The sequence below is a fragment of the Talpa occidentalis genome, unplaced genomic scaffold, assembly GCF_014898055.3.
Source record: "Talpa occidentalis isolate TD23 unplaced genomic scaffold, MPIMG_talOcc4v2.1 talOcc4.7, whole genome shotgun sequence".
Taxonomy (NCBI): Eukaryota; Metazoa; Chordata; class Mammalia; order Eulipotyphla; family Talpidae; genus Talpa; species Talpa occidentalis.
In genome coordinates, this window is record NW_023605083.1 from 111,061,899 (window position 1) to 111,080,008 (window position 18,110).

Genomic DNA, 18,110 nt, shown 5'->3' on the forward strand with positions numbered 1-18,110 from the left:
GATAAGGGACTACTCAGTGTTATATTTTATTTTTTAAATTTCTTCTTTAGGGCTTTAATCTGTACTGAAACCCTATACGCACAGACACACACAGAGACATGCATGCAATACATAAGATTTCACTTTTGGTGGGATTTTGAAGGAAATGGAAAAGAGATTTAAATAACCTTCCCCTCATGTGACAATAGCTGCTTTTCTGGTTCAGCTTCTTGCTGTCCTACTGTGAATTAGGTGATAGATCTAATTGATGAACTCTGTATTTCCTCATATCATAGATGAGGAATCAATGTAAATAGCCATGGGAAAGGAAAACAGTTAAATAGATTATAGGATATCTAAACAGTGGAAAAACAGAGTAATTAGGTAAATGAATGATACAGGTTTACAAAACACTAGTAACAAAAGTTTTTCTTAAGCAACATAGCATTTATAGGAAAATTATATCTATTTGGTGAAATATAATCAGTGATTATTTCTGGGAAGCAGTTATGTCTTTATGGTTCTCTATATGATTTAAACTTTGTTCATTGTAATGTGTATTTTTTTCTGAAATAGGAAAAAAATTAAAATAAAATAGAAAAGTATTTCGGAAACCCCACTCTTTGAAGAATAGCCACAAACCTGGCATTTCCAACAAAGACAGAAACTGAAACTGACAGTCTGCCATGTTGAGTGATAGGCAAGCTGCCACAAGCAAGTGGATGCCAATGTGTGGTCGGTAGCCACCTTCCCTTGCTTTCTAGTTCTATTCTAGGGTGACAGGATTTATCAGAATATTCAGAGATGGTAATGAAAGCACAAGGTTGAGGTTTAGACTTTTTTAGCTTGGTGAGAGGAGCAGGAGATTGAGCAGTGGGCAGGCCCATGAAAGAGGAATTGAGCCATTGTGAAGGGAGAACCCTGAAACTCAATGGGTAAAGACAAAGTAGGAGTCCCAGGTGAAACTCAGACACATGACCTTAGTGGGATTGTTACTGTCTCTTCTGGCCTTTATTGGTCATATCTCATGTAGTATACTCCTGTCTCAAGGTTATTTTTATTTTTTAAAAACATTTATTTATTTATACAAGAACTGGGGTCCAGGCCAGATCTGCAGGAGGGTGAGAGGACTCACTAGAGACAGAGCGGGGAACAGAACAGGCAGACTGATGAAATACACTGTTGAGGGGAGCAGCAGGCACGACAGGAGAGGTCTGTTGTGCCATGTGGGATCTTCGCTGGCTGGCTGGGATCAAACCAGTGCTGCAGAAGCTGCGGACAGCTTCACAGTGTGGCGCTCAACCACTTGCACCAGCAGGGGAGGCCTTCAAGGTTATTTTAAATGTACTATATGACTGTGGACACTTTTCATAGTGCCTGCCAAGGACTAAGACCCTTGGCTGTGCTGAGTAGTTACTCAATAAATGATTGCTCAATAAATTAATGGTTACATCGTTCTCTAGATCTCTACTCTTGAATAGAGTTATTATGAGGATTAAGTAAGATAATGTAATTTAGTGTACCTTGTAAACTATATATAAAGTTTCAAGTTGTCATGATGATCATGACTATTGTAATGGTCTGAATGTTACTTCCCAAGAGACCTAGCCATGTCTTAATCTTTGGAATTAAAGAGTAAACATTATATTATGTGGCACAAAATGTGATCAAGTTAAGGATTTTGAGAGGAGAAATTTACTCTGGATTATCTGGGTGGGTCCTAATTCCAATGACAAATGTCCTCATAAGAGCATTATTATAAGAGTGAGGAAGAGAGGGCCTCCCTGGTGGATTAGGTGGTTGAGCGCTACACTGTGAAGCTGTTCACATTCGATCCCCGCTGGCCGGTGAGAATCCCACATGGCGCAGCAGACCCCTCCCGTCTTGCCCGCCGCTCCCCTCAGCAGTGGATTTTGTCAGTCTGCCTGTTCTGTTCCCCGCTCTGTCTCTGGTGAATCCTCTCACCCTCCCACACATCTGGCCTGTACCCTGGTTCTTGTATAAAAATAAATAAATCTTTAAAAAAAAAAGTGAGGAAGAGAGATTTGGCAGAATGAAGAGAAGGAAACCATGTGGCCACAGAAGTGAGATGGAGGTGATGCGGCTACAAGTCCAAGAATGCCAAACCCCCCAGAAGCAGGTGAAGTTGAGAAGAGATTCTCCTGTGAAGCCTCCAGAGGGAGTGTGGCCCTAGCAACACCATGATGTCAGATTTCTGTCCTCCAGAATCATGAAATAACAAATTTTTGTTGCTTGAATGCTGTCCAGTTTGTGGTAATTTGTAATAGCAGTCCTGGGACACTAGTACAATTTTTAATAATAATCTACTTATTTTTGGGTAATATTGTTTCGTTTATATTGCTGAGGATGGATAGTGAGATTTAGTGCAGAGATTGTTAAAATTGTGTATAGAAACAATGTGGGCTTCTTAATTTCTCTCAGCGGTGAAGTGAAGAGGTACTAACAAGAGAAATGAAAAACAGGTACAAGAGGCCTGTGAACTAAATTTAAGAGACTTTGCTAAGTAGCTCTAAAAGAGGTGCAATTTTCACCCATTTTACCTTATACTGTTGATCTAAAAATAACTGACAACATAATCCCCCTGATTTTAAGGTCCAAATTCAGCTTCTAAAGACTTGCTGACATATTTTTAGAAAGAAAGACCATGAACTCTCTAGGTCTGTTGGTTAAAAGTTCTGCATCCATTTCTCACTCTGACCTTAAAATTTTTTTGGTTTTCATCCCATAAATTATACCCCTTTCTCTGTACTCAGGCAAGATAATATTTTTATTAAAATATAAAGGTGATTGGTTTTCTCACAGCACAGTTACAAGGTGCTTGAGGGGATGATAGATTGGCTATATTTAATGAGCTGTGTTTCTATAACAGCTTAGGAGCATTTGAAGCATTACAGTATATAAATTATAGCCTAATTGCCCTTTAGGCTTTAGCAGCTCAAAATATGCCAAGCTCCAAGTCTCCACAATTTGACATTTCTGCTGCGTGTGCTGTCTGTAAAGCTGTATACCTTATCTGTGATTTTCTACACCTCCCCTGGCCCAGCCCTCCCCCATTCTGGCTGCACTCTTTGGCTTCTTTTCCTCCACTGTATTTACATAGACTCCCTTGCTCTTTACAATGTTTGGTTTGTGTAGTGACTTCAACACTGTCTTAGATCTGGAATCATACAAATGCTCTCACGGCTGGCGGTCCCCTCTGCCGGTGACGGTGTGCGGTGGGCCGAGCTGTGAACACCAGTGGGTGAGTGGCTGCAGCTGGTTTTTATTCTGAGACAGAGAGACCGAGAAGCCCGACATAGATAAAGCGAGAGATGATATTGTCTCCGGCCCGTGAAGTTATCCAAGTTGGGTGGAGCAAGCCGCTCATTGACGGCTATGGGTGCAGGGAAGTGGTCTGGTTTTACCCTGGCTGAGAAGTTATTTTTTGAATCTTTTGGGAATTGGCTGTTATCCAAGTCTACGTGTACCTGGCCGACTGGAAAGAGAGTATGCAGAGGGGGTTCTCAAGTTTCTTGCTTTGGGAGACCAGAGAAGACTAGAACTTTGAAGAATGCCTGGCCTGGCCTGGCCTGCCTTTATCCATTCCACTTAATAGTATGATGAAAGGAAAAGAGAAGAAGGCAGTGGAGTCCTAGACTAAGTGAAAAAGAAAGGAGCCAGGAACTCCGGGAGGGGTTTGAGTGTGTGACAAACTCAAGAAAGTTAGCCTTCTTGTTGGATGAACATAATAGATTCAGGTGGGCATGAGTGGACTAAAGCAGAAAGGTTTAGAGAAGGGTTTCTCTAAACATATTTATGGTTGTTCAATCCTAAAATGTTAGAGCCATCCAGGCCCTTAGAGTCATCTACTCCAATCTTTTCATTTTACATACGAGGAAACGGAGGCCCCTGAGGAGCAAATGAATTGCTTGATACTCCAGAGTTTATCAGAAGTAATAATGTATACTAATCGACTCCTGGTCATTAATCTTAATATGCTCCACTGTCCCTTTTCTTGAGTTCAAAAGATAAGTCAGTCTTTCATATTCTTCTCATACTTCATTCTTACTTTCCCCACATCTCCCCCCAGCCATGTTCCATTTTTACTGGAAATAAAATAAACGATGTAAACATTTTGAATTTTAAATACTATAGGCTCAGGTTAAGAGAACAAGTAATTTTTTTGAAAGGTTTATATTTCATCTGAGAAGTCACCTAAGGTATTGGTGAGAGAAATAAATTAATCCTAAAGATTTGTTTGCTAACTACAGTGCAAGTGTATTGTAATATCTTCTTCTGAGTACTTGGAAATCTTGCATATCCATGTTTCAAAAACATTCCCCTTTTTATTAATGAATAACAAAATGAATATACAATTAGTTATATACCTATTGTAGCAGAAACTTTGTTGAATGCTTTTATATGCATTATCTTCTTGAATTCCTCAGTAGCACTGTGAAGTAGTACCATTATTATCATCCCTATTTTATACTTGAGGAGACTGGGACTTAGATTTGCCCCAGATTCATAGCATTTCCTCTTGTTAGGTCTTTGTTATTTCTTATCTCCCTGCCCTTAGTGTCTTCTTAAATCCAGGAATGCTATGCAAATTATTTAGTGAGCATGCTATGCAAATTTAGTGAGAATGCTATGCAAATTATTTAGTGAGCATGACCATTGAGAATGGGTGCTTGCTTACTGTGAACAACCAATTTGGCCATACCATGTTCTGGGAGAGACACCCCCCAGCGCCCTTCTTATATCTACCCTAAACAGTTATGATAATCTGTAGCTTAACTTTCTCCAGATCTTTATAAGTCCCTATTTGCTACAGAATAAAGTGCAAATTTCTTACTTTGGTCTTTAAAAGTCTTTGTGCTTTGATTTAATTGCTACTATCATTCTTGTCTAATTTCTCACTATTGACCTTCACTCAGTTTTGCCCCAATAGTAGTAGTTATCATTCCCCAAATTCTATTTTTTCACTCTCTGCCTTATCTGTTTATACTTTTTCTTCCAATGTCCCTCAGTCTATTTCTCCTCACCACAGTCTCACTTACTCCTCTATGCCCAGCTCAGGTATCAGTTATACCCTTTATGGCAGTTTTTCTTATACCTACACATTTAAGGAAATTTTAATTCTTTGTATTGACATAGAACTTCTTTTTTTATACTTCCCTTTTGGCACCTAACATTTTGCAAGTAGTATTTGCACACATTATTTTGTCTAACTTAATGGATTTTAAACTCCTTCAGGTCAGGGACTGTGTATTATTCAACTTTGTCTCTCCCATACAGTGCCTGGTACCTGGTAGTAATCAAATTGATCTGCATTTATGCTATAGTGATATTCATCAGGAGGTTATTGTTATTATACTCATTTTGTGAATTGAGTAACACATAGGTACAAGATCCTAAGATTTGCCCAAGGGATTTAGAAGCAATTTCAGAACAGATACACGTTCTCTTGACTACTGGTTACAAACTCTCACCCTTTCATGAGGTGCCAACTAAGGCCTTTTCAGACAAGACTGTGGACAGGGAACACATATTCTGATGGAGTCACACATAAAAGTGTCAACTTTGTTAGAGAGAAAGCAAGAAGAATCTTAGGTCAGACTAGTTTTGGGTCAACATAAAGATTATTTGGATTATTTCCTTCGCTTTTGCTTTGGAGGTATCTGAGTTTCAATTTTTCTTTCTGCTGGAATTGTCAGTGGGCCACTGGGTAATTGTATTCTTATCACTACATCTGGCAGTGGGTTTTCTCGTCAATATGGGATGCCACTTCTATCCACCCCACCCCAACCCACCCCTTGGCTGGTGCAGCTCTTACTGTGATTTATCTACAGCTTTTTCTTAAGCCTTTGTTTTAAAACTCACATTTCCCCAAGTCCCACATTTTAACCAAATCAATGGCTACTTGCATACTTTGATATATAAATCAGCCCAGATTGCTGTTCTTTCCCATCTTGCCCCCTTCCTGTTACCTCAGAAGAAACAAACTATTACCTGAATGAAATCTAAAACTTGCTGGTGTCTTTGTTTGGCAGCTGCAACCTCGCTGTCTGAGATTGCTTCCCTCAGGGACTGTTGGGTATTCAGAGAATCCAGCTCCACAACAGCAGAAAGGCGGCAATACAGACTAATAAATTTCTCCCTGTAACTGCAAAAATGAACTGGAAAATAGACAAGCAAAATAAAACATGTTAAGATCTGGTATCAAAATAGAGAAATTCATACCTCAGAGAAAACAAGTTGAATGAAAACATGATTTATTAATCCTATCAGTGGAAAATATTAAGCCATAAATAAATTATAAATGTGTTCTTAAGGGGCCAGTTGTCTGGCTTTAGTCAGACAGTGTTCCCTTTTAAGGTTTACTGAGTCCTGGTAAGGTGTGGGGAAGTGGGGTTGGCTCAAGCTACAGTTTATGTTCAACCCCTAAGTTGGGTTTGAGTGCGTGTATATATATCTCTGGGAAAATAAGTTTTCTCATCACTTCAAAGGAAGAAAATCCAAAGAGCAATTTGAAACCTAGGTCTGCTTTCCACGTCTGATTTTGAGCGTGCATCTTACTTGTTCCTTTCCAAAGCCCAACATTCTATAAGATACAAGATGAATTTTTCTCTGGATGTTGTTTTTTCTGACTGGAAAACTTGCCTAAAGACCCATTTTGATGGACTCTGGTCTTCCACCTGCCTCTCTTCCTTAGCTACCCTGGAAGGATAAAGAATCCCCTGACACACCACTTTGTCTTCAGCAATCTTGGCCTTCCTTCCTCAAAGTATAGTGGGTCAGAGGCCAGAGGAAGCAGTCTAACCTTCACCTCCATTGTGGAATCATGGAGGAGAGACAGAGGAGTGTGGGATTGAGCCTTGTGTAGGTAGCCTGAGGTGGGCAGGCTTTCCACACTTCCTTTACTGGCTCTCCACTTCAGATTCTAGTGGGATCAGAAAATCATCCCAGTTCACACTAGTGAGGTACCTTTCTCTTCCTGGACATTGTTAAATTTGGAGACTCACCCTCCAGGCATCCTTTTCATTGTATCTCTGACCATACCAATGTGTCCCATGTTTGGGGAATAGGACTGTTATAACTCAATGAATCTGTGAAAACATTTTTTTTTCTGGCTTCTTTAGTGAGGAATTCTGGCAAGTCCGTCAAAATACTACCCTGGGGCTTCTGCTCTAAGGACTCAGACCTGACCATTTAATAAAACTAAAACCATGCTGCTTCAAAATGGGGCAAGCTGTGTTCTCTAGGCATCAGTGAAGAGCCTTATTTCTCTGCATATTGAGAGATTTCTGTGCACCTTACAATTCACATCCTACCGCTGCCTGCTTCCTTGCTTGATTTCTTCCTGGACTATCAGTTGAGCCTAACAGTAACCTGCTCTGTTTGTTCCCCCTATACGCAGGTTGAAGAGAAGACTGGGCTGAGGCCTTCGGTGGCCCCTGCTCACTCACTATGCGCTGTTCCAAGGTGTTCCTCCATTCAGGTAGTCTCAGCTCTAGAGTTGTTTTTTCTCTCTGGTATCTAACTTGCCTTCCCCTTTCCTCTGCTCCAGCACTTCCTTGCTGACATGCGGAAAAACTGATTTCATATCGCCTCTCAGCAAATGACAGACTCTTGAACTCCCTCCAAATGATCTACTTTTCATGTTACTTCCCTGCTGAAGGACAGAGCACCTTCTCAACTTCAGGATCAAATCCGAAAACCTTACTGCCACAAGGAAAGTTCCCGTGCTGGGGCACTTGACTGTGTCTTCAAGACACAGCTCCCATCAGACAACCATGCTCCACCTCTCCCCCTGCATTGACCCTGAGCTGTGGTCAAGCTGAACACATCACAAGTCCTTTGTACTTGCAGACTTTTAGCAAGCCTTTTCCTTACCCTTAAATACTATTTTTTACCAGTACCTTCAGGCCAGCTGCTTCTGATTCTTGAAGATTGAGCTTGAATATCTTCTCAGTGAAATCTCACTGATATTTCCTCCCCTCTAGCCAGAACCAGTTTCTTTCTCTTTTGGCATCCTATAGCACTTTTTCTAAATAAATCAGGATACTTACCCTGTTTTATTGTACTTAAGTGTTTACTTGTCTGCCTCAGTATTAGAATGTGATTTGAGGGCAGGAACCATGTCTCCTATACCTTCTCAAACCCTGACCCATGGTAGCTTCTCAGTGTTTATTGACTGAATGAACAAATAAATGCATGCCCTGATCTGAGGAGGCAAGACCCTCCAAAATCTCATTTTCCTGCCCTCTTCTCTCTTTCCTCATTGTGCTCTTTGACTTTCCTGTTGCGAAGGGTGTGTTTCAGATCTGTGATGGGGATGGCAGTTCTATAGGAAAGAGTCACCCTCACTGTGTAGCTTACTCTTGACCCTTGCAGCTCCCTGAATGTGTCTTTATGCCTTCATGGAGGGATTATATCCTGTTAGCACTTGACAGATGTCCTCTCCTGGCTGGAGAGTGAAGAGAGTGAAGTATATCCCAGCCTGCATTTCTAAACAAAGTTGTCAAAAAAACCAGCTTTTCCTTTTCTTTCTGAAACATAGCTGGGAAGATAGAGAGAGGCTCCGAGGAATTTCTTTAAAAGAAACACTATCAGTCCCATCTGAATTCTAAAACGCCAGGGTGTCCACAACTTTCCCTTGTTGTGTCTCCTTGCGGTGGGAGCCCTGGATCAAGTGGAGATCAGTGGGTGGTCCCACAAGGCCCACACCACCCGTGCCACTCACCACAGTCAGCTCTGAGAACCTTTCAACTACAACGTTTCACTTTTTCGTTCTAGTGGTTTTTATCCAGAGCCTTTAATGTTACTTTAACAAATGTTACTTTAACATAGTCTTTTGTGGTTTAGCAATGATACATTTGGTAGCCATCACTGAGGAGGAGAGGATAGACTGGAAGCTTCTAATTTTTTTCTAATGTGAATCACATGCATTTTACAGACAAAATGGTATAAAGGCTACAATAATGCATTCTCTGAACCACATGATTTGTTAGTAATTCACCAACTAAGGCTCATTTTCTGTGGTGTTTTCTTTCCCTCTTTTTTTCTGTATAAGATAGTGTCATACTAAAATGCAGTCCTCTGCACGTACATAGTCAGCATCAACATTAGAGATCAGGTTAGGAGTAAGTAGAGTGGAAAGTAGGCTTAGGTATTGGACACCTCTGGGTTTGAATCATGGTTCTGCTACTTACTGCCTTTTTGGTAACAGGAGCATAACCATTAGGAACCCCATTTTCTTCATATCTAAGAAAGGTCATAATGCTCATCTGGAGTTAAAGAATATATGTAACGTACTTAGCTCACCCTATGGCACATATCAGGTACAAAATAAATTTTTGTTCACACTTTTGCCCCATCTCCCAAGAAAGAATGAGGCAATTAATAGTTAGGATATTAGGATGAGATTGATACTAGGGTATTTTCCCTAAAGATCTCTAACTTGGTAAAGACTTCATTGTTCTAGGTCATGTGATCTAGTTTGCAAGCTAAGTAATCAGTGAGATTACCTTCTGGGGTCAGTTTTGTTCCATAATTCCTTGCCCTGTGTCAGAAAGAACCTGGGCACAAGATGCTCCTCTAAAGATTCCTGGTAGTGAATGAGTTGACAGTTGGAATTCAGGACTGGTATACTAAATCATGAAAAATGGGCATTAGGAATGAGGGCTGAGACAGTGCCATTTCTTGTAAGCCTGTGGCCTGGATTACATTAGGCTCACTGCCTAGATATCCCACAGGCACCTCAAAACTCATCATTTGTCAAACTATACTCATCATCTCTCCCCTCCCCCAAACCTGTTTCCCCCTCATATTTCCTGTTTTGGTAGATGGCGGCAATATCCATCTCAGCACCCTATTCAGACTCTGTCTCCTCCATCTTGCTTTTCAACAACATTAAATCAATCACAAAGTCTTACTGATTTTAACTCCTAAATTCCTTTTGTGACTGCTTTCTCTTCCATACCCCGGCAGGGATATTTTGCTTCAGGTTCTCTTTGCCTCCTGGACCAGTCTCTTCACTGTCTCACAGCCTTTGCTTTGCTCTCCTGCAATCCACCCTCCACAGAGCTGCTGAAAACCAATAATACCATTTTGTTCCTTAAAAAATTTTTTTAATGCCTCCCCATTGCCTGGAGGATAAAGTCTGCCTGCTTTACAGTGGCATAAATGGACTTTCATGATATCGAACTTTTAAATTTTTAGTTTCACCCCCCTGTCACTTTTCCTAGATGCCTTAATCAGCAGTTACAATAAGCTACTAGGAGTTTTCTTAATTGAGCTACATTTTCCCAGGTCTCCAAGCCTTTGTGCATGGTGTTCTTTCTGCTTATAATGGTTACCCTTTTCTGCCTGCCTTTTCTGAGTGTTTATTTATCCTTCAAGATTTAGCTAAACTATTATCTCTATAAAGAAGGATTACATATCTTTCCTCTGAAATTCAACAGCCTAGCTCTTTTAGCATGACTTTCGTTGTAGTGGGACTGTTGGCATAGATACCTGTATCTTCTACTGGAATTCTAGGCCTCTGGTGAGAAGATTGTACCTATTTAATGTCTGGATATCCAGTCCTAGCACAACCCTTGGCATACAGTAGAAGTTCTGTAACTGTTTGTTGAATGGCAGAGGCAACCAAATACTGAATTATAAAATATGTATCAGCCTTCAAAATATATTTTTTAAATTCCCTACTTTTAAAAAAGTGTTTTTTTTTTCCTAGGCTACTTAGTATGAATCATAGAGCCAAGGACATCATAAAATATAGCTTTCCTTATTGTAGGCCTGTTGTCATTCTGACTGCCTGCAGGGTCAGGGCAGGATGACCTTGGGGCAGGCTAGGAAAACCCTCAAGGCCACATCACCAGCCATGAGCGTTCCTAAAGACTCACAATGCTGCTTTGCCTTTTGTCTCTGGAACACTATAAATAGTGACCTTTTTTAGTTTCCAGGTACATGCTTTATTATTGCAGAGGAATGCTACCCTCTCCCCACCCAAACAATGGGGGAATGTCAGCTCTCAGGCTGTGTAACAGATATTCTATCATTTTGCTCAGCTCAACCCTGCTAGAGAGATCTCACAACACTCTTCTGTATGACAGTCTTCCTGTCTCCTCCTACTAGAAATGCTGTGAAGAAATACATGATGGGTTTGCCCATCCTAGTCTTCACTCCAAGAGACAGAGGCTAAGCAGCTTTATCAATTTGTCCTTGCTAGATTCCTTGTTGGAATAGGCACACATGCAGTTTTCCATAGCTGGTTAGCAAGTTATTTATGATTCACTCAGGCCACTGTCTGGAACATGTTGGGTTTGCCAGATCTCAAATACTTTCATCCAGACAGGGATGACTTATACAAGTGAAACTGAAATATAATGTATTCCTTTATTCTGTTGTCACTTACATATTCCATAATTTGCACCTCTCCAAGTTTTATTAGAATTTCTGTGTTACTAAAAATCTGAGTTCTGCTGAAGTTACAACATTGTCCTTTCAGAAATGCTTAGTGTGTCTCTTCACACTTTGCTATTGATTTATGAAGACAGAAGTTCCTACTTATAAAAATAAAATAAAAATTGGTTAGCATCTTTCTTAAGAGGGACTTGGGTTCACTATAAAAAGCTCTTACAATCCTACAGAGGATATTGTTAAATGCTTAGTGGGATGATATGTAATGGCGGAAGTAGCTATGATAATCTGCCTTTTGGTAAGTTCAGATTGCTTGGGGATTAGTTTGTCCTTATTCCTACTACAGCCCAGCAACATTTTAAAAAATGTTGATGCTGGTGCTGGAGTATAGTAAGTATTGTATTAGGGAGTAGGTGAATTTCCTGCTATCAGCAACATTTCCTCCTGGTCCCTAGGAAAGACCAATAGAATTATGTATGCCAACAGAATTAAGCCCAACCAGGTGGTCTTTTCTGGAAACTTAACATGATCTTCATGAATCTCTGACATTCACAATATTTTTTTTTTTGATGATTGGTTTACTATTTGTTTTCTTCACTAGAATGTAAGCTCCATGAGGATATTGTCCATTACTGATTCTCTAATACTTGGAATAATGTAGTTTAATAATTTATTAAGTAGTAGGTTACTTAATAAATACATGGTGATGAATTAATAAACAAATGGATGGAGATAGAAATTGTAGAATAGAGACTAACAACAGTAGGACAAAATGTGGTGGCCCAATAACAGTGCATGAGCCTCCCCCAAAGCAGGGTAGAGAGGACAACTTTGGGGCTTGGTCCTCCAGGACTGTGGGAGTTAATCACTAATATGATTGATACCATATATTTGATTGTTCCTACCAAGGCCAATGAGACTTAGGAAAAGAATCTCATGTATTTTTGCCTGTGATGATGGAACAGGAATGACCATTTCATGCAGAATGGACTCACAGTATACTCTTCAAGGAAGTATTTTCCCTGTCAGTTAAGTATCCCTGGGGAAATCATTCACTTTCATGAATTCAGCTATTATCAATAGACATTAGCCAAATTTCTGAGTTTATTATTTTTTCTCCTGCACTTCTATTGCTAATCAGACATGTCCACTTGACTGTTGAATTAGCTCCTTCTGACTCAAGATATTTGGAGCTAAATGAATTACTTTCTTCCATCCCCCAAACCACTTCTTATGTCTGACTTCCTTATTTATAGCAATGGCAGCATATCCTAATATTCTTTGAGACTGACAACCATGGGGACATACATTCAGTTACCCAAACTCATTGATTACTCCAAATGACATTTGTGTTTTTTTTTCCTATTTTTTATCTCTACCCTAACACTGGACTTTTATAATAACCTTTGAAATAGTTCCCTAATTCTGCTTTAAACCCATCTTAAATAGGGTCCTCAGCCTGACTCTTAAGATACTGCCCCAAGTGGCCCCAACTTTTATGCACAACCTGTGTTCTATTCCTAACATCATTTCTCTGAGCTAGTCAAATCAAACTACTTGTTCCTTTCCTGCCTCTGAATTCTTTTCTTTTAATGTCTTTGCATATTCTGCACTCTTTGCAAAAAAGCTTTTCCTATTATCCATGATTATTAACATCCTGTCAATTTTTACACCCACTTCAAATATCCTCTCCTTCTAGGCAACTTTCTGATCTATTCTTTGTGCTTTCTTTTCTCAATATCACTCAATACTTTTGATACAGGGTACACGCTACCTCATTAAATAGTAATTTGTGTTCATATTTTGCTCCTACCACTGTACAGAAAGCTCATTGAAGGCAGGGCTTTTATTTTATTCACCTCTGAATCTCCATAGTAGGCACCCAATATGTTTGCTTAATGACTTGAATTGAAATGCCTTTACCCAAAATGTATTTCACAACAGCAATGCAGTTATATCATGGGCTAATAATGTTCTCTGGATGGGGAACTCATTAAATGGTCACATTCACATTGAGGACCCTTGGAAGTGGTGTGGTCAATGTTATTTATCATTTGACACAGAAAAGGTGCAGAAAGGTTAAGTGATTGTGGTGCCACATAATAGGAGACCCAGGACTCTCAAGCCTCATTTTTTAAGCTCTGGATTCAAGCTCCTTTTAATAACTGTCCCTCCTCTGGAAAAGAACAATTGCTTTTCATCAGCTTTTGGGCATATGAACTGCTTGGAGCAAGGGAAACTGAGAAGCTTAAGCCATTTATCCCCAAGGGATAAATTCAGATTCAGATGCCCAGGTCTCAAAATGAGACATCAGGCAGTTGCCTTGTCTGCTTCTAAATCTGGTGGCTGGGGAGCAGTCCAAAGAGAGCCGTCTCCATTCTCCCCACCCAGTCATTTGCGCTCCTGCAAGACATACAATTCATTCGAATTGATGGGACTCTTGCTAATTGCCTCTTATTGACCTGTTATAAGATGAAGCATGGGGGAGACAAAGCCTCCTTATTCACATTTCAGTGGGCAATAGGGGTCTCAGCAAAAATAGAGAAACTGGGACTCAGGCTATTTGTTTTGAAAGTCAGGACAAGATCTACCACAATTCAGAAGCCCACAATTATATTTGCAATATTGCATCCTGAGAGACCCTGTCAGTTTCTCAAGTAGACTGTGAGGGACTTACAGTCTGTTAATATTAGGGTCTATTTGATAAATCAGCATTACTTAAAGTTAGACTCTTTTCCCTTCAGAGTGGTAGACACTGTACATTTTAATTTCACTATTTTTACCTCAGTTAGAGGAGAGAAAGGGTGGGGGGAAGGGAGGGGAGGGGAGAGAGGGGTGTGTGTGTGTGTATGTGTGTGTGTGTGTGTGTGTGTGTGAGTGAGAGAGAGAGAGAGAGAGAGAGAGAGAGGTGCTTTTCATGAAAACATCAGTTCTTGTATTTATGTTTTAAGAAAGCAAAGGGGAGGCAAGAACTGCAGCCTGATAACTGAACTTTCTGTTTAAATTCCCTCCTCTCCAATGGGCCTTAGCTAGGTTTCAATAATTATCGCTCAGACACATAGTTTTGGAGCTTTGCTTTCTCTCAGACTTGTACACAGTTCTAGGAAGGGCTGTTGCCAAAGCCATCATGTGATTTATTGACCCTCCACTGGGACAAGGGGAACAGATATAACTTTGTGATTTTATTATAAGGAGGCTGGGTTAATATTTCTAGGTGAAACAAGCTACTATACCAAGTTCAAACATCTGAAGAGGGAGGTTAAGAAACCCTGAGTGTGGGGTGTAAGGATTATTCTGTCCTGGGGCTGTACAGACGTCGTCTGAGGCAGGGAGCAGGAGAAGAAAGGACACATTGTGACCCATTTCCAACACCTCCTGTGTGTAGAGGCGGAAGTTCCTTGCCTGCAGAGGGACACGCGCGGAGGAAAAATAGGAGAGTTACAACATGGCACTTACATAAACAACACCAAACTGGCATAAAACATCTAACAAAATTACACGACTTCAAGCTTGGAATTTTTATACAACATAAATATTAGGGTTCAGCCCATTTAATAATGCTATATAAAATCAAGATTTAAGGCAGTAATGTTCCACATAAACTCTGAAAACAACATTTATGCTTCTTATAAAAGCAGAAAATGATTGCATTCTGTGGGCTTTTCAAAATGATGAATATAATTACATGAAGCAACAAAAATGGATTGAATTAAAAATCCACTAGTTTCAATTTAAGTTGGTTAAGGGGGAAAAATGTAGTTTCTGGCCAAGGACTGAGAAAATTTTACAAGTATCAAAAAAAAAAATGTTGTATGCACTCTTAGGCAGTTAGGCAGCCTTCTCCCAACATGTATATGTAGCCCAGAGTCACCAGTGAAATATGAGCTGCTTCAAACCTGCTAAGCTCAAGAAACCCTTTAATAGTATCTACTGTCACAAGTAGAGCTGGTATTTTTTTCCTACTCCACAGTACATGGCCACCCTTGTAATAATCCAGTTGCTCTTCTAGTGTCTTAATGGTGTCTTATGCAATTTATTCTTCTTCAGTGTTGGCTGTTTTGGACGAGGCTTGCAGTATTGACTTACGATTAGAGCAGTATCCCAAATGGAAGAACACCCTTAGAATCTCTAATTTATAACCTGCCCCCACCTCCCTGGGTCAGAGGCCAATTCATGGTTGTCTCTCTGTTATTAAAAGAGAGCCAGTCACTCCTGTAATGGTCTTCCTGTTTACAGGCCAAACTTGGTTCATTTTGTCTGTGTGTATAGAGGATGGTGTGTGTATGTGTGTGTTGGCTGGGGAAGATGGTGAATATATGCCAAAAAATATATAGAATTTAATCTAATGCTACAACATGTTAACTTACTAGACAGAGGCTAACAAACTTTTACTATTCTCATCTAAGCCAACAGTTTTTCTTGAGGTTGCTTATTCATGTAGATTAGATTTGCACATTTTGATTCAGATGAGACAATCATTTTGACAGTAAGTTCTGTTTGTGGAAAGATATTGTGACACAGCTTTGGCCATCACTATAGGTTATACTGCCACTGCTCTTCTGTTCTTAGAGAAATCACTTGTATATCTAACATTCATTCATTCATTCATTCATTCATTCATTCTACTTGCTTCATGTTACCCTGAAGCTGAAAATTGTTGTCTTTCAAAGTTGGCTAGACAATGATTTTCCCTTATTTAATCAGAACATGTATTATAGGGTCTAGGAACCTTGGAAGAAATCAACATGAAGTTCTAGAGACAAGTGGCAGAAGTACAGCCAGTGGTCCACTTGTAGGCATCAAATTCAAAACCTGTATGCACATGCAATGTGATGTTTAAACTAATGGAAATTATATATACATATAGATGTATATGAGTATGTATTTATTTACCTCTTGAGTTTTATGCTACAATGCAGTTTCCATTAGCAATAAAAGGAAGATAAAAATGGTAAAGACTAGTACCTGGTGTAGAGGTATATTAATCTGCTTAAGGAGAGCTTTCACTGCCATCTGGAGCTCGTAGAAGAACAATTGCATGGGGCAGTCAGAAGTATGATCCACACTTTCCATAGATTCAGAGCCAGAAAGCTTTTGGACCCATTCCCATTCCTCTCTGTATGTAGAGTCAAGTTAAAATTAGAAATATAACAAAAGTTCAGAACACAGTGCAAAACATTTTTAGTATATATGTCTAGAACCTGGACAACCAATTTTTGGTGGTTAAAACAATGGAATTCATGAAATTTGAACTTCTTTACCACCCAAATAAACTTTTAAATAAGCTTTTTCTAACTAAAGCTTAGTTTACCTATCAAATCCCATGTGTCTCACAACAGCACCTCTAATTTATATGAATCAACTTTGGAGACTGAAACTTTGAAATCGTTTGTAATAGTTTCCTGACTATCTTTCTTTTTCTTTTCCTGAAGATCTCCTATAAGTTCTAAGACCCTGCATTTTAAAGAGGCATCTGCTGGTTAATTCAGGAGTTGGGTAACCACAGGACTCTGGTCCAACTCAGGCAACAAACCACATGGCACATTTCAACCCTTGCCTGTTGTAATCTTGGGGACTATTTTGGTTTCTTTTCCCCTTCCAAAGCTTGAGGAGAATCACAAACAGGAACACCAGACAATTCCAATAAAAGGAACCAGGGGACACACTTCACTGCTTCCATCCTCTTTTCAAACCAGTCATCTGTGTCTTTATTCTCCATGCTCTATAATCCTTCCTAATGAACTTTTCCAAATGTCACACAGAAGGGAAAGGAAAAGAATGGTGGTGGGAGGAAAGCACATCTGGTTTGTCCCCCAAAGGCTGCTCTTCAAAAGAAGCTTGAAAAGATCAAGGTAAATGCCTCTTGGGCAACATTGTTTCCACAGGTATTTTAGTACAAGTCTCTAAACACATTCACTTGGCCCAGTTTCTCCTGCTCCAAACTGCAGGGAACAGCAATATGCTCTCATGAGATAGGCTAGAGACAAATGGCAAGTCCTTCTCTCCAGATACAGAAAGAGGAGGTGCTGACATATGTCCCCATGCTTGTGAAAGCCCTCTGAGGGCTTTCCCCAACCAGGGCTCTGATCGGTGGAACAGAAAACTAAATTTATTATGGCATGAAATTTCCATTAGAAAACACTCCCCTAATCAACTATCCCCTTAGAAAAGTTTCTGTTTTCAAGATATGTTTTGTTTCCATTTCTATACTGGAAAAGACTCTGGAAAATCTCCCCTTTGTCCCTATAAGAGCAAAAAATAAAATCTTATTCCAGTCTGGGCATACTGTTGGTTTCACAAATAATTGAAATCTTTGAGAACTTGGGGGCTATTTATTTTCACTCATCACTAATATTGAACTAAATGAGGGGTTTCTGACTTGCATAAGTAGACACAAAACCTAAAGGGCCACTTTGCTAAAATAGCATGAGCAATCAAATTGGAAAATAAATTGCCAGCATGAATACCATGGAATATCTACCACTAACTGATAAGTTTAGTCTATAAGGATGAGGGAGATGGCAGAATAAAGGCTGCTGGAATCTTTTGTAAAAATAAAATTTGGATCCTTGGAATGGAGAAAATCCATTGGTATAACCTCACCTTAAAATACAAATCTAGAAAATGGATGAAAGTTACTATTGCTGAGTCTAAGGATAAGGCATTGTAGCCTCTGCTAGACTGGAGATAACTAATGTTGATTGTAG

General features: G+C 39.7%; 1 protein-coding gene across 1 annotated transcript in view; it reads right to left on the bottom strand.

The window, feature by feature from the left end:
- ANKFN1 (ankyrin repeat and fibronectin type III domain containing 1) overlaps window positions 1–18,110 on the bottom strand; it is a 577,395-nt gene that overhangs the window by 16,472 nt on the left and 542,813 nt on the right. Inside the window, exons 22-24 of the mRNA XM_054689196.1 lie at window positions 16,369–16,519; window positions 14,637–14,805; window positions 5,992–6,158 (exon numbers count right to left, since the gene is read on the bottom strand). Coding sequence (XP_054545171.1) covers window positions 5,992–6,158; window positions 14,637–14,805; window positions 16,369–16,519 — 487 coding nt within the window. The remainder of the gene's footprint in view (window positions 1–5,991; window positions 6,159–14,636; window positions 14,806–16,368; window positions 16,520–18,110) is intronic.